The sequence below is a fragment of the Thamnophis sirtalis genome, unplaced genomic scaffold (genome assembly GCF_051295495.1).
Source record: "Thamnophis sirtalis isolate CommonGarterSnake01/CBP01778 unplaced genomic scaffold, rThaSir2_p1.2 scaffold_3, whole genome shotgun sequence".
NCBI lineage: Eukaryota > Metazoa > Chordata > Lepidosauria > Squamata > Natricidae > Thamnophis > Thamnophis sirtalis.
Genome location: NW_028261383.1, coordinates 24,444,127 through 24,458,099, shown reverse-complemented (window position 1 = coordinate 24,458,099; position 13,973 = coordinate 24,444,127). Strand labels below are relative to the sequence as shown.

Below are 13,973 nucleotides of genomic sequence, written 5' to 3'. Positions count from 1 at the left end.
TTCACGGCTAAGTTCTGGAGGGAGTTCCTGCAGTCTATTGGGTCATCTCAGGGTCTTAGTTCAGCTTTTCATCTGGGCACCAATGGGGTAGCAGAGAGACTGAACACCACGATAGAGCAGTACCTGAGGTGTTACGTGAACTATTAGCAGTACAATTGGGCAGACCTCATAGCAAAATTCCATTCAGGAAATCCAAGCAAGCCTGCAGGAGGGACACATCCCTAAGTTATATACCTGTACTCAAATTGTCTTTGTGTCACACAGGTCGCTTTCGGGAAGTGAGGGGAGCCGTATGTCAACTTCTAAAGCATTGCCATGACTATTATCAGGCTGGCATGGAAGGGGAAATTCCATGCATGCCTTCAGCCGGAGTCAGATCTCATGTCTACAGCCTAGTTGGAGAATATGAATTACGACGCAGGACAGAGGGAAGGAGATGAAGGGTAAATACAGGTAGTCCTTGATTTGCAACAATTCACCCCAAAATTTCACTTTCTAAGTGAGACATCTGTTAAGAAAGTTTTGCTCCATTTGAACCACGTTTCTTGTTACAGATAAGTGAATCATTGCTGTTATTAGTTACGTGGTTGTTAAGCTAATCTGGCTTCCATATTGAATTTGCTGGTCAAAAGGACATAGAAGAGAATCACATGATTCTGGTTCACTGCAACCTGTATTTGGCAATTTCTATCATCTATCACCATAAGAATGCATATAACACACCAAAAAAGATTTTTGCATAATTTCAGAATTTCTGCAAAAAAAATAAAAATTCAGCAACTTCTTATGCTGAAAGTGTATGGGTGGAATGTTTTCTGAGGCAAAGGTCACACACAGGGCACTCAAATGGTTTCTCCCCTCTGTGTATAAGGACATAATTTATAACGTTAACCCTAGTACGAGATCTTCCCCACTGTCTGGACACTCATAAGGTTTCCCCCCTGTGTGAGTCCTCTGGTGACTCACCAGGCTGGAATTCTGACTATAACATTTCCCACAATCAGGACACTCAAAGGGTTTCTCCCCTGTGTGACTCCTCCTGTGTATCACCAGGTTAGAATTGTTACTAAAGCTTTTCCCACAATCAGGACACTCAAAGGGTTTCTAGCCTGTTTGAGTGCTCTGGTGTTTAACCAGACTAGAATTCTGACTGAAACATTTCCCACAATCAGGACATTTAAAGGGTTTCTCTCCTGTGTGAGTCCTCCTGTGCATCACCAGGCTGGAATTGGTACTGAAACTTTTCCCACAATCAGGACACTCAAAGGGTTTCTCTCCTGTGTGAGTCCTTTGGTGTGTCACCAGACTGGAATAGTGACTAAAACTTTTCTCACAATCAGGACACTCAAAGGATTTCTCTCCTGTGTGAACCCTCTGGTGTCTAACCAGACTGGAATTGGTATTGAAACTTTTCCCACAATCAAGACACTCAAAGGGTTTCTCTCCTGTGTGAACCCTCTGGTGTGTCACCAGCTTGGAATTGGTATTGAAACTTTTCCCACAATCAGGACACTCAAAGGGTTTCTCTCCTGTGTGACTCCTCCTGTGTATCACCAGGTTAGAATTGTTACTGAAGCTTTCCCCACAATCAGGACATTTAAAGGGTTTCTCTCCTGTGTGACTCCTCCTGTGTATCACCAGATTAGAATTGTTAGTGAAGCTTTTCCCACAATCAGGACACTCAAAGGGTTTCTCTCCTGTGTGAGTGCTCTGGTGTTTAACCAGACTAGAACTCTGACTGAAACATTTCCCACAATCAGGACATTTAAAGGGTTTCTCTCCTGTGTGAGTCCTCCTGTGCATCACCAGGTTGGAATTGGTACTGAAACTTTTCCCACAATCAGGACACTCAAAGGGTTTCTCTCCTGTGTGAGTCCTTTGGTGTGTCACCATGCTGGAATAGTGACTAAAACTTTTCCCACAATCAGGACATTCAAAGGGTTTCTCTCCTGTGTGAACCCTCTGGTGTCTCACCAGACTGGAATTGGTATTGAAACTTTTCCCACAATCAGGACACTCAAAGGGTTTCTCTCCTGTGTGAATCCTCTGGTGTCTCATCAGCTTGGAATGGGTATTGAAACTTTTCCCACAATCAGGACACTCAAAGGGTTTCTCTCCTGTGTGAGTGCTCTGGTGTTTAACCAGACTAGAATTTTGACTAAAACTTTTACCACAAGCAGGACACTCAAAGGGTTTCTCTCCTGTGTGAACCCTCTGGTGTGTCACCAAACTGGAATTGGTATTGAAACTTTTCCCACAATCAGGACACTCAAAGGGTTTCTCTCCTGTATGAACCCTCTGGTGTGTCACCAGCTTGGAATTGGTATCGAAACCTTTCCCACAATCAGGGCACTCAAAGGGTTTCTCTCCTGTGTGAGTCCTTTGGTGTGTCACCAGGCTGGAATGACGACTAAAACTTTTTCCACAATTAGGACACTCAAAGGGTTTCTCTCCTGTGTGAGTCCTTTGGTGTCCCAACAGGTTGGAAGTCTGACTAAAACTTTTACCACAATCAAAACATTGAAAGGGTTTCTCTCCTGTGTGAGTCCTCTGGTGTGTAACCAGCTTGGATTTATCACAGAAACATTTCCCACATTCAGGACATTCAAACAGTTTCTTCTTGGTGTGAGTCCACATTCCCATACTTGCTAAAGCATTTATCACATTGGGAGCACTTTTAGGGCTTCTGTCCTGTGTGGGTCCTTCCATGAACCAAAATGGACTTGTTGTGACTAAAGGTTTTGCTACATTCAGAGTATTTGTATGGCTTTTCTCCAGTCTGGATCGTCTCACGCATGATCAACTGTGATTTGCAAGTTGTATCTTTCACACAACTGGCACGTCTATGGAGCTTTTCCACAACTCATATTCCTGAGATCAAAAATATGGATGGTCCCTTGTTTGGTGTCCTTTTGTTTCAAGCCGTTTTCTTCCTCCCAGAGCAATGCTCGTCACACTGTCTGCTCTATGTGGTTTTCCAATTCTCCTTTTCCTCCTCAGTAACTTCCAGATATTTCCCTCTTTTGCTGAATGGAAAAATAATCTCCTTTGACCGTTCATGTAATATATGCTTGAATTCACATGCTCCGTTTCCCAGCTAGAAATCTCTTCTTGATTTTCTCTCGTTTCTCTCTCACCTATTGAGGAAGTTGAAGAATTGTGTGGCGCTCTGAAGGAAATGGAAAATATTTTGATTTCCGGACTGATTTGTTTTCCTTTTCAATGTTGCTTGTTATCCTCAGTGTCCAGAGTGCTCCTATTGTCAACTTCTGTGTCTATAAGATTCAAATAAAAGTTTATCTTTAATTGTGCATAAAATGGTTGCAGAAGAGGAGGAAAAAAGCAAAGAGCTTATGTTGCAATGAAATAGCACACATGTCACAATCCTACAATAATTTTACATTAATCATGATTCATTTGACACATGGAAAACTACCCAGATCCAAGTTCAAATATCCATTCAATGAAGAAATTGGTTGTTGACTGGGTCAATCAATGAATTCTTAGCAGTGCAAAGGGTTGTTTTCAAACACAGGTGTTATAAAATTTTAAAACACTAAAATAGAAATGCAAACATGCAACCACAATTTTGCTTTCAATCAAAACTTTATTTTTTCATGCTTAGCTGAAACATGAAAAATGCCAGAGATTTGCATTAGTACTTCAGTAAGACTGCATTTACTTGATTCACGTTGCAACACGGGGCAGAGATAGAGACTACATCTACAAAAGCCAAAGTGTAGGAGTTTCCTAGTCTCTGACATTGAGGTGTGTGTTAAGACAATGCCAAAGAGTAAAGACCTCAGCTATGATCTTAGAGAAGCAATTGTTGCTGTACATCAATTTGGGAAGGTTTAAAAGGCCATTTCCAGATACCATATTTTTGGGAGTATAAGATGCACCCTTTTCCCTCAAAAAAAGGGTGAAAATCTGGGTGCATCTTATACAGTAAATGCAACATTTTTGGCCTCCTGAAACCCCGCCCGCTTCACCAAAAAGGCTGTGCATAGCCTTTAGGAGGCTTCCAAAGTGCTCCTGGGAGCAGGCAAGGGCAGATATGAGCTAAAATGGGCTGTTTTTCGCTCATTTTTGCTCCCCCAGCCCCCAGGAGGATTCTATAAGCCCCTTAAAGTCTGTGCATGCCCCCTTTTTTGGATACAAAAATGGCCCAGTTTTTGCGAGAAATGGGCCATTTCTGGGTGATCTGCAGAGTGCAAAACATTTTTTAAATATTTGCCTCTTCAAAGTCTTGATGCATCTCAAAAAAATACGGTAATTTAAAATCCATCATTCTACACTGAGGAAGATTATTCAGAAGAGGAAACATTCAAGACAGTTGCCAATCTTCCCAGGACTGGACATTCAAGATAATTGTCATAAAGGGAGTTTTGTTCTCACCATCGTCTGATCATGTTATTGGACGATGTTTGGACCTGGTCAAGGCCAACCGTCCTGCCTCAGATTCCTCCACTTGGAGTGAAGTACAGAGGAGATCCCAAAGAACTGGTTTTTTTTTTTACAAGTTTGGAATTACATGCAGGAGTTTGGGGAGGTTTTTCATCGGAAGTTGCCAAAGTGAGAAGTGTTACTATGGCTTTGGAAAGAAAAGCAGCTGCCTGGATGGTAGCCTTGCATAATGATGATTCCCCCCTGCTGAGGGATTACAAGGAGTTTATGACTGCCTTGAGGAAACGTTTTGATGACCCCCCCTAAATCAAAAGGCGAAAAGCAGGATGAAACCCTTAACCCAGGAGGGGAGGCCTGAGGCTGAGTACACACAGGAGTTTTGTGAGCTGTTGGTGCACATGTGGGGGAGGTCTGAGGAGGCACCAAAAGAAGGAAAGGAGGGGCATTGGGAACCCAACTGCTACGCTAGACATCTCCCAAAACTGACCCTGGCTGGTAGGGAGGAACCTGGCTGGCAACTAGGGAGACGCTGTGAAACTGCCCTGGAAAGCGTGGAAGGTGTTGATGTCCTTTCTCCAGGCCAGGAGAAGGAACCCTCCTCTTCCGTGGGAGAAAGTGAAACCGATTCAGATGATGACCACTCAGGACTTAAAGTGCCCTCTACTGGATCCATAAAGAACTCTCTGGCAAATTGAAAGACAAAAAACCTCAGAAGTCTGAAATTTTGACTGAAACATTTCCCACATTCAGGACATTCAAAGGATTTCTCTCCAGTGGGTATAAGCATATGATTTAGAAGGCTAGTCATACTACTGACATATTTCCCACAGTCTGGACACTCATATGGTTTCTCTCCTGTGTGAGTTCTCTGGTGTGTCACCAGGCTGGAATTCTGACTGAAACTTTTTCTGTAATTAGGATATTCAAATGGTTTCTCTCTGGTGTGACACCAGGCTGGAATTGGTACTGAAACTTTTCTGACAATCAGAACATTTAAAAGGTTTTTCTCCTGTGTGAGTTGTCTGGTGTGTCACCAGGTTTGAATTCTGACTGTAACATTTCCCACAATCAGGACATTCAAAGAGTTTCTCTCCAGTGTGTAAAAGCATATGATTTAGAAGGCTAGTCACACTACTGAGATATTTCCCACAGTCTGGACAATCATATGGTTTTTCTCCTGTGTGAGTTCTCTGGTGTGCCACCAGGCTGGAGTTCTGACTGAAACTTTTTCCGCAATTAGGACATTCAAAGGGTTTTTCTCCTGTGTGAATCCACTGGTGTGTCACCAGGCTGGAATTCTGAGTGAAGCTTTTCCCACAATCAGGACATTCAAACGGTTTCTCTCTTGTGTGAGCACTCTGATGTGTAATCAGTTGGGAATTCTGACTGAAACATTTCCCACAGTCAGGACACTCAAATGGTTTCTCCCCTGTGTGTATAAGCATATGATTTAGAAGGCTAGTCATACTACTGAGATCTTTCCCACATTCTGGACACTCATATGGTTTCTCTCCTGTGTGAGTTTTCTGGTGTGTCACCAGGTTGGAATTCTGACTGAAACTTTTTCCGCAATCAGAACATTTAAAGGGTTTTTCTCCGGTGTGAGTTCTCTGGTGTTTCACCAGGGTGGAGTTCTGACTGAAACTTTTCCCACAATCAGAACATTCGAAGGGTTTTTCTCCTGTTCTCTCATGTGCCACAAGGAAAGAGTTCCGACTGAAACTTTTTCCGCAATGAGGACATTCAAAGGGTTTTTCTCCTGTGTGAGTTCTCTGGTGTCTCACGAGTTTGGAATTTTGACTGAAAAATTTCCCACAATCAGGACATTGAAATAGTTTCTCTCCTGTGTGAATCCTCCGGTGTTGAACCAGGGTCGAATTGGTACTGAAACTTTTCCCACAATCAGGACATTCAAAGGGTTTCATCTTGGTATGAGTCCATGTTGCCATGCTCGCTAAAAAATTTACTGCATTGGGAGCACTTGAAGGGCTTTTTTTCTTATGTGGATCCTTCCCTGAATCACAACAGAGTTGTTCTGACCAAAGGTTTTGCCACATTCTCCAGTTTTCTCCAGTTTGGATTCCTCTCAGGCATAATCAGCTATGAGTTGCAAGTTGTATCTTTCGCACAACAGGCACGTCAATGGAGCTTTTCCACAACTCATATTCCTGGGGAGATCAAAATTATGGAAGATCCCTTGTTTAGTGCTGCTTTGATTTAGTGGTGATATTCTTCCTTCCAGAGTGAGGGTTGCCCCACTTTCTGCCCAGTAACTTCTAGATATTTCCCTTTTTTGCTCAAAAGAACAATAATCCCCCTTGACTTTTCATGTAACATATACTTGAGTTTTGCATACTCTACTTTCTCCAGATAGAAATCTCTTCTTTATTTTCTCTTTTTTCTCTCTTACCCGGAAGGTGAAGAATTGTGTGTTTTTCTGGAGGAAGTGGAAAACATTTGATTTCTGGACTGATTTGTTTTCCTTTTCAATGTTGCTTGTTTTCCTCAATTGTTCAGCGTGCTCATATTGCCATCCTCTTTGTCTATAGGATTCAAATTAAAGTGTATAATTATGCATAAAATGGTTGCAGAAGATGAGAAAAAAAGAAAAAAGCTTATGTTACAATGAAAAAGCAAACATGCCACAAAGCTACAATAATTTTACATTAATCATTATTCATTTGACACATGGAAGACTACCCAGATCCATTCAATGATGAAATTCGCTTGTTGACTGGGTCAATCAATGAATTCTTAGCAGCGCAAAGGGTTGTTTTCAAAGACAGTCCAGTGAAAAAGAAACTACACCCTCTTTGATTTCTATGGTTTTACTTATCAAGACATAATAAATATCATTACAACAGAAAAGAAGAGAATAACAGAATTGGAAGGGACCTTGGAGGTTTTCTAATCCAAGCCCTGCTAAAGCAGGAGACCATATACATGTGATTGTCATTTCTGGTTTGCTTGTAGGGCCGGTTTTTGGCCTCCCGAGGCTTCAGGGAAGCCTCCTGAAGGTTCCAGTGGTTGAAAATCGGAGCTATGGACAAACTGGAAGTTCCCATTTCCTGAACTTCCAGGTTCCCCGTAGGACCATTTTTCACCCTCCGGAGCATTCAGGGACCTTCAGGAGGCTTCCCTGAAGTGACTTCCAGTTTGTCCGTAGATCCCTTTTAGCCCCCTGGAGGCTTCATCGGACCCATGGGGAACCCGGAAGTCATCATTCCCAAACTTCCGGGTTCCCCATAGTTCCCTTTTCACCCTCCGGAGGCTTCAGGGAAGCTCCTGAAGCCTGCGGAGGGCCTCCGGGGGGGGGAGGCTGTTTTCACCCTCCCCAGGCTCCTAGAAAGCCTCTGGACCCTGGGGAGGGAGAAAAAACTGTGCCAAAAGCGATGGGTGGTTTGCTGGTTGCCTGCACATGCGTGGGGATGTTCCGCGCATTGAATTATGGGTGTGGGCACGCCCGCACATGATCCCCACTGCTCTACCCCCGCTTTTGGCATGGGAGCTAAAAAAGGTTAGCCATCACTGCCCTATACCGTTTCAGACAAGTCACTTTCTTGTGTCTTTTGAAAAGCCTCCAATGATGGAGCGCCACAGTGACAGCCAAGTGCTGCTAATAAAGTGCCCTTGATCAATTGATGTGATTGCTGCTGCAAACTCTGACCTATCAATTGATCATCAGCATCATCAGCATCATATAGCACATTTTTGCCTTCTGAAGCCCCGCCCCTTCACCAAAATGGTCATGCATACCCTTGTGGAAGCTTTCAGAGAGCTCTTGGGGGCTGGGGAGGGCAGAAATAAGCAAAAAATGGCCCATTTTTGCTCCCCCTCCAGCAGCACTCTATAAGGCTATGTATGCAGTTTTTTTGACAAAACATGGGCCCGTTTTTGTGAAAAACGAGCCATTTTTTTGCTCGTTTTTGCCACCACGGAGCACTCTGCAAGCCCCCCCCAAAGCTGTCCTTACCTTTTGTTTGAACATGGGCTCATGTTCGTGAAAAATGGACTGTTTTGGGAAGGTTTGCATTGTGCAAAAACTTTTTTTTTCTTTTCCAAAAGCTCTTTAACCGATTGATGAAAATTACATTGATCAAGTGCTGCAGATTGTCAGCTATTTCCTTCTCCAGCACATGGATAAATACACTTGGCTACTACCTACCTACACACACTCTCTCCCTACCTACCTATTGTATTTCTCTCTCTCTATCCCTCTATCTACCTACCTCTCTCCCTATCTATCTACTGTATTTCTCTCTCTTTATCCCTCTACCTACCTACCTACCTACCTACCTACCTACCTACCTACCTACCTACCTACCTACCCTTTCTCCCTATTTACTGTATTTCTCTCTCTTTCTATTTCTCTCTATCCGTCTACCTACCTACCTACACTCTCCCTACCTACCTACTGTATTTCTCTCTCTCTATCCCTCTATCTATGTACCTCTCTCTCCCTACCTATCTACTGTATTTCTCTTTCTATTACTCTCTCTCTATCCCTCTACTTACCTACACACGCAATCTCTCTCCCTACCTACTGTATTTCGCTCTCTCACGTCATCTACCTACCTACCTACCTACCAACTCTCTCTCTCCCTCTCTCTAACTCAATCTACCTACCTACTTTTTTTTAATTAGCCCCTTCAAAACCTTGGTGTGTCTTATACTCTGAAAAATGTGATCGTTGCCAATCTTCCCAGGAGTGGACATCCAAGAAAATCCATCCCAAGGCCAGATGATGCAATGGCAAGAGCAATTTTTTTTAAAAAAAGGTTATATAACAGACTCTACAGGCTTCAGTTAGCATGTTAAATATCAAGATTCATGACAGTGCAAATAGAAAAAAACTGAACAACTCTGATTCGTTTGGAAGGGTTGCTCTTCTCTCTAAAAAGGTCATAGGAACATGTCTGAGATTTGCAAAGTTGCACCTGGACAAACCACAGGACTTCTGGAACACTGTCCTTTGCACAGACCAGACCAAAGTGGAGATGTTCGGCCGTAGTGCACAGTGACATGTTTGACAAAAATCAAGCACAGCATATCAGTACAAGCAACAAACGGCTGTTCAATCTCCCCTGAAAACCCTCCAGCGATGGCAGCACCCACAACCTCTGGAGGGAAGACATTCCCAAAGAATCAACCTTAATTTAAAAGAGACTTTTTCAATATTCCCACCAGAAGGAAAATCGCAGCCACCAGTTTCACAGCGTGCAGCCCCAGTGGGCTTAAATTCGGGGAGGGAAGGAACCTGCAGCATCAGCAGCTGAGATGCTTCAGCCCAGTTGCTTCTCTGCTTCCAGGCTGAAATTTGGAGGCTTGTTTTGTGTATTTTGTTATTTGATTTTAATTACCATATTTTTCGGAGTACAAGACGCACTGGTGTATAAGACGCACCAAGATTTTAAAGAGGCATTTTTTTAAAAAAAAGAATTGCACTCTGCAGACCTCCCAAAAATGGCCGTTTTTTTGCGAAAACAGGCCCATTTTTTGTAAAAAAAAAAAAAAAAGTGGGGAGCATGCATAGCCTTTAGGAGGGTTGTAGAGTGCTCCTGGGGGCTGGGGGGGGGACAAAAAGAGGCAAAAAATGGCCCGTTTTTGCTCATTTTTCCTCTCTCCAGCCCCCAGCAGCACTCTGGAAGCCTCCTAAAGACTATGCATGGACATTTTTGCAAAAGGGGTGGGGTTTCCAGAGGCTGTATTCAGTGTATGATGTACCCATATTTTTATCCTCTTTTTTGAGGGGAAAAAGGTGCTTCTTATACTTTGAAAAATACGGTAGTTGGTCTCCCAAAGGCCGGCAATGATTTGGGGTTTTTAATCTTGTTTAGCAAATGTAATTAATCCTAGATGCTGACTTCCTTGGGGTTTTATTCCTGTCTTGAATGGATTACCAAATATGCATTTCTAAAAGTTGGTCCTTTGTTTCTCCTGGGGGCAGAGAGCTGAGGCTTTGAGAATCTTTCTTTATAAACATGTTTCCCCCCTAGGGAAAATATAATATTCTGCCTTTTTAATATTTCCTAACATATTTCATTCTTCTAAAGGGGGTTGCTAACTTTCTTCAATTGGAAACAATATGGAACTGATGATGCCACTGCTGTCTTCTGTGATTTTTTAACCTCTGTGGGAAGGGAACTTCACCAAGACAGTGTTCCATTAGGAAGACCAGTACAGCCCATAACCAAAGTGGAAGTCACTAGAATAACAAAGCCAGGATACATTAACAAACCTCCTGAGAATAATTACCGGGATATCCGGACAATTAGAAATAGCTGCAGAGTACAAAATAATACAAAATACCTAGGAAGTGCAGGAAGAAGACAAAGATTTCAGCTAGAGTTTTATCAGATCATAATCCAGTTTGGATGGAGTTGGGAGGGGTGACACAAGCAAGAAGGTCTTGGAGATTGAATGAAAATTTATTCAGATATGAAAAATACATTAATGAATGTAAAAAATTGTTAACAGAATACTTTGTTTTTAATATGAATAAGGGCACACCTATGGAAATTGTATGGGATGCAAGTAAAGCGTATATGAGAGGAGCTTTGATAAATATAAATAGATTACATAGACATAAACAAGGGGTAAAACGAACAGAACTGGAAGATGAAATTAGGAAGAAAGAGCAAGAGCTAACTTTAAAACCAGGAGATATAAAGATTAAAGAAGCAATTACCATATTAAAGGACCAATTTAATATGTTGATCTCAGACCAGGTAGCCACTAGTCTGTTATATGCAAAACATAATACTTTTTGTAATGCAAATAAATCTGGCAGATGGTTAGCTTATCAGATTAGGAAAAAACAAAATTCTTGAAACATAGCTAAATTGCTCTATAGAGGGAAGGAAGTGTTCCACAGATTCAAAAGGTCTTCCGAGAATTTTTTACAGAGCTGTATAAGGGTGACAAAATTAACGGCCTAGATATAGAGAGATACTTGGACAAAGAAAAAATACCCATAGTTAAAGAAGAGCAGAGGCAAAGACTGAATCAACCAATAACTTCGGGGGAAATTTTGCACGTAATTAAGCAGTTAAAGACAGGAAAGGCACCTGGTACAGATGGCTTGACAGCGGCTTACTATAAAAATCTACAATTAGAAATGGTAGAACCTCTTAGGGAATTATTTAATAAGATTCAAACAGAAGGTACCCCCATCTTGGAAGACAGCTTTTATATCCCTGATACCTAAAGAAGACCAAGGTATTACTCAACAAAAAAACTATAGACCTATCACATTACTTAATGAAGTTGAAAGTCACAAATTTAGCCAAGATGGCTAAAATATCTGCATATCTTAAGGACCACTCAAACGAGAGATATAAACGAGACTGGAAAAAATGAAATTATTATATACAAAATAAATACGGGACTAAGAAATTCCAGATAGCTTATGCGTAAGATCAGGAATGATTTAAATTGTTTAAAGTTAGTTTAGCAAGGAGGAGCTAAGTTCAATGTAAAGATGTTATCAATTTCTTATTCTTTTTCCCAATATATTTTAGACTGTTTTTGTTAAAAATCTATACCGTGTATGGGTTCTGGGAAGTCGGGAGGGGGAGGGTGGGGGGGAGGGTGGGGGGAGGGATATATATCAGGTTTGCCGATACGTGTTAGATTTTAATGTAATTTGACTCCACATGTATACTGTTTTCTCTTATATTTTCATTACTATTATTATGATTATTTTTTCTTTAAACTAGGATATATTAAGCATATTGACATGCAGTGGAAATACACCAATGAGAGGAGGAGTGGGAAACAGAAGGGAGAAGAAAGATGGGAAGAGAAGGATAGGAGAGAGGGTAAGGGGGGAAGATGAGGAGGATAAGGAGGAGTGGATTGTAGAGAGAGGAGCAGTAGAAAGGAAGGGGAAATAGAGTAGGAAAGGATGATGGAGGGAAGATAGAAAGTTGGAGGGTGGTAGAAGAAAGAGGTGTATGGAGAGCAGAAGAGCTATAATGGGTTTTTATTTTTCTGGGCATTGTTGACAAGAGGAACTGATGTAATTATTATTTAATACTATATGATACGGGTTATGTATAGTATACATGTGAGTGTATGTTATGAAAATGGAAATAAAAAAGTATTTTTTTTAAAAAAAGAACAAAGCTCCAGACATCGATGCCAACCATGGGAACCAAGGACGTTTTGGCAGGTTTACAAGAGCCTAAAAAGACTTTCTCACAACAATACTGGAAGTCTCCATTGGACAATGTGTCCTGGCCTAATAGCAGAGAGGGAAAACTTGAACTTTATGTGCACTTGCGCGAGAAATAGATCTGCTTTTGCCCTCATCTTTGCCGATATAATGTATTCATTAAAGCTTTGCTGCTTTCAACCTGTGCATAGAGAAAATCTCCCTGTTCCAAGAGCAATGTGAAAGTGAAATGTTGGACTGGATTAATGTGAGGAATGGACTTCAGGACAGGATCAATTTCCAAGGAAGATTTTATTCTGGTAAACTGAGCAGAGGTAATTTCCAAAGAGGAATGGGTGATGACAATTTCTCAATGTAGAAAAAGGCGGAAGGTGCATTATATTTTTTTAAATTTTTTTTGACTCCTTTCCTGCTTCTCTGTATCAATTGTTTTTGCTTGTTTTGCATATTTTATTAATTAAAATTTTGACTTAAAAAAGGAATGTGTATCAAACAAAAAGTGGGGCAACTTTGATACATTTTTGTATGCACATCTGTATTACCAATCTTTCTTCCAACCTTTTGAAATGCCTTTTGGAAACATTTCTCTCAGCATATATAGACAGTCATCTCTTCTTCCCAAGCCCCCCTTTTCAAGACCTGCTGGTTCTGTGATTTTCCCTCTTTGACCTAATGAAAACTTCTGTGTATGCAAAGTTACAGACGCACAAGACATTTAGGATGGGTGCCCTTGGAAGCATCTCTGGCCAGCACCAATGAAGTTGGCTTCCTTTAATCTCTCACCCACTGAAACTCTTTGATCCTAAATCCTTGGCAGCAACCACTCCAAAAAGATTTTTACAATTTCTACAAAAATAAATATAGGTAATCCTTGGGTTACAAGTGTTCTCTTAGCAAATGTTCAAAGTTACACGATAAGCCCCCCCTTCCCCCCAGCATTTACAAACAAATCCCGAAATTATGAATACTGGAGCACCACGGCTGTTGTTCATCCTTACGAACGACCGCAGAGGCTCTGTTATATTCACCCCTATTCTCCCAACCCCAGCTGAGCATTTTGCCTGTGGAGAGTGACTTACCTTGCAAAGATCTCTCTGTTGTGCTTTATTTGCCTGCATTCAGAGGACAGAGGCCTAACGTACCGCGAGATCACACAAGGTCAGTAGTCTTGAGTAATCTCACACTTTAGGGATCTATTCTCTGTGAATTGAGGCATGGACGTTTGCAAATGGTGAGAAGACTTCATTCTTTCAGGCCTTCCCTCCATTTGCCGTTTTCTTGCCAAGGCCTGCTGGGAGATTGCATTCCCAAAGGGCCTCAGCAGCCCTTTGCAAACTGCCTTTGTTGCCACCAACTGAGCTTGGGAGGAGTGGGGTGTGTCCCTACGAAG

The 13,973-nt window shown here is 41.8% G+C and overlaps 1 protein-coding gene across 1 annotated transcript in view; it reads right to left on the bottom strand.

Annotated features, from left to right (window-relative positions):
- Positions 1 to 501: 501 nt before the first annotated feature.
- Positions 502 to 13,973, bottom strand: part of LOC148047644 (uncharacterized) — a 32,632-nt gene continuing 19,160 nt past the window's right edge. Inside the window, 2 exon segments of the mRNA XM_087711752.1 lie at positions 502 to 2,565; positions 5,442 to 6,950. Coding sequence (XP_087567878.1) covers positions 880 to 2,565; positions 5,442 to 6,464 — 2,709 coding nt within the window. The 5' untranslated portion in view covers positions 6,465 to 6,950 and the 3' untranslated portion in view covers positions 502 to 879.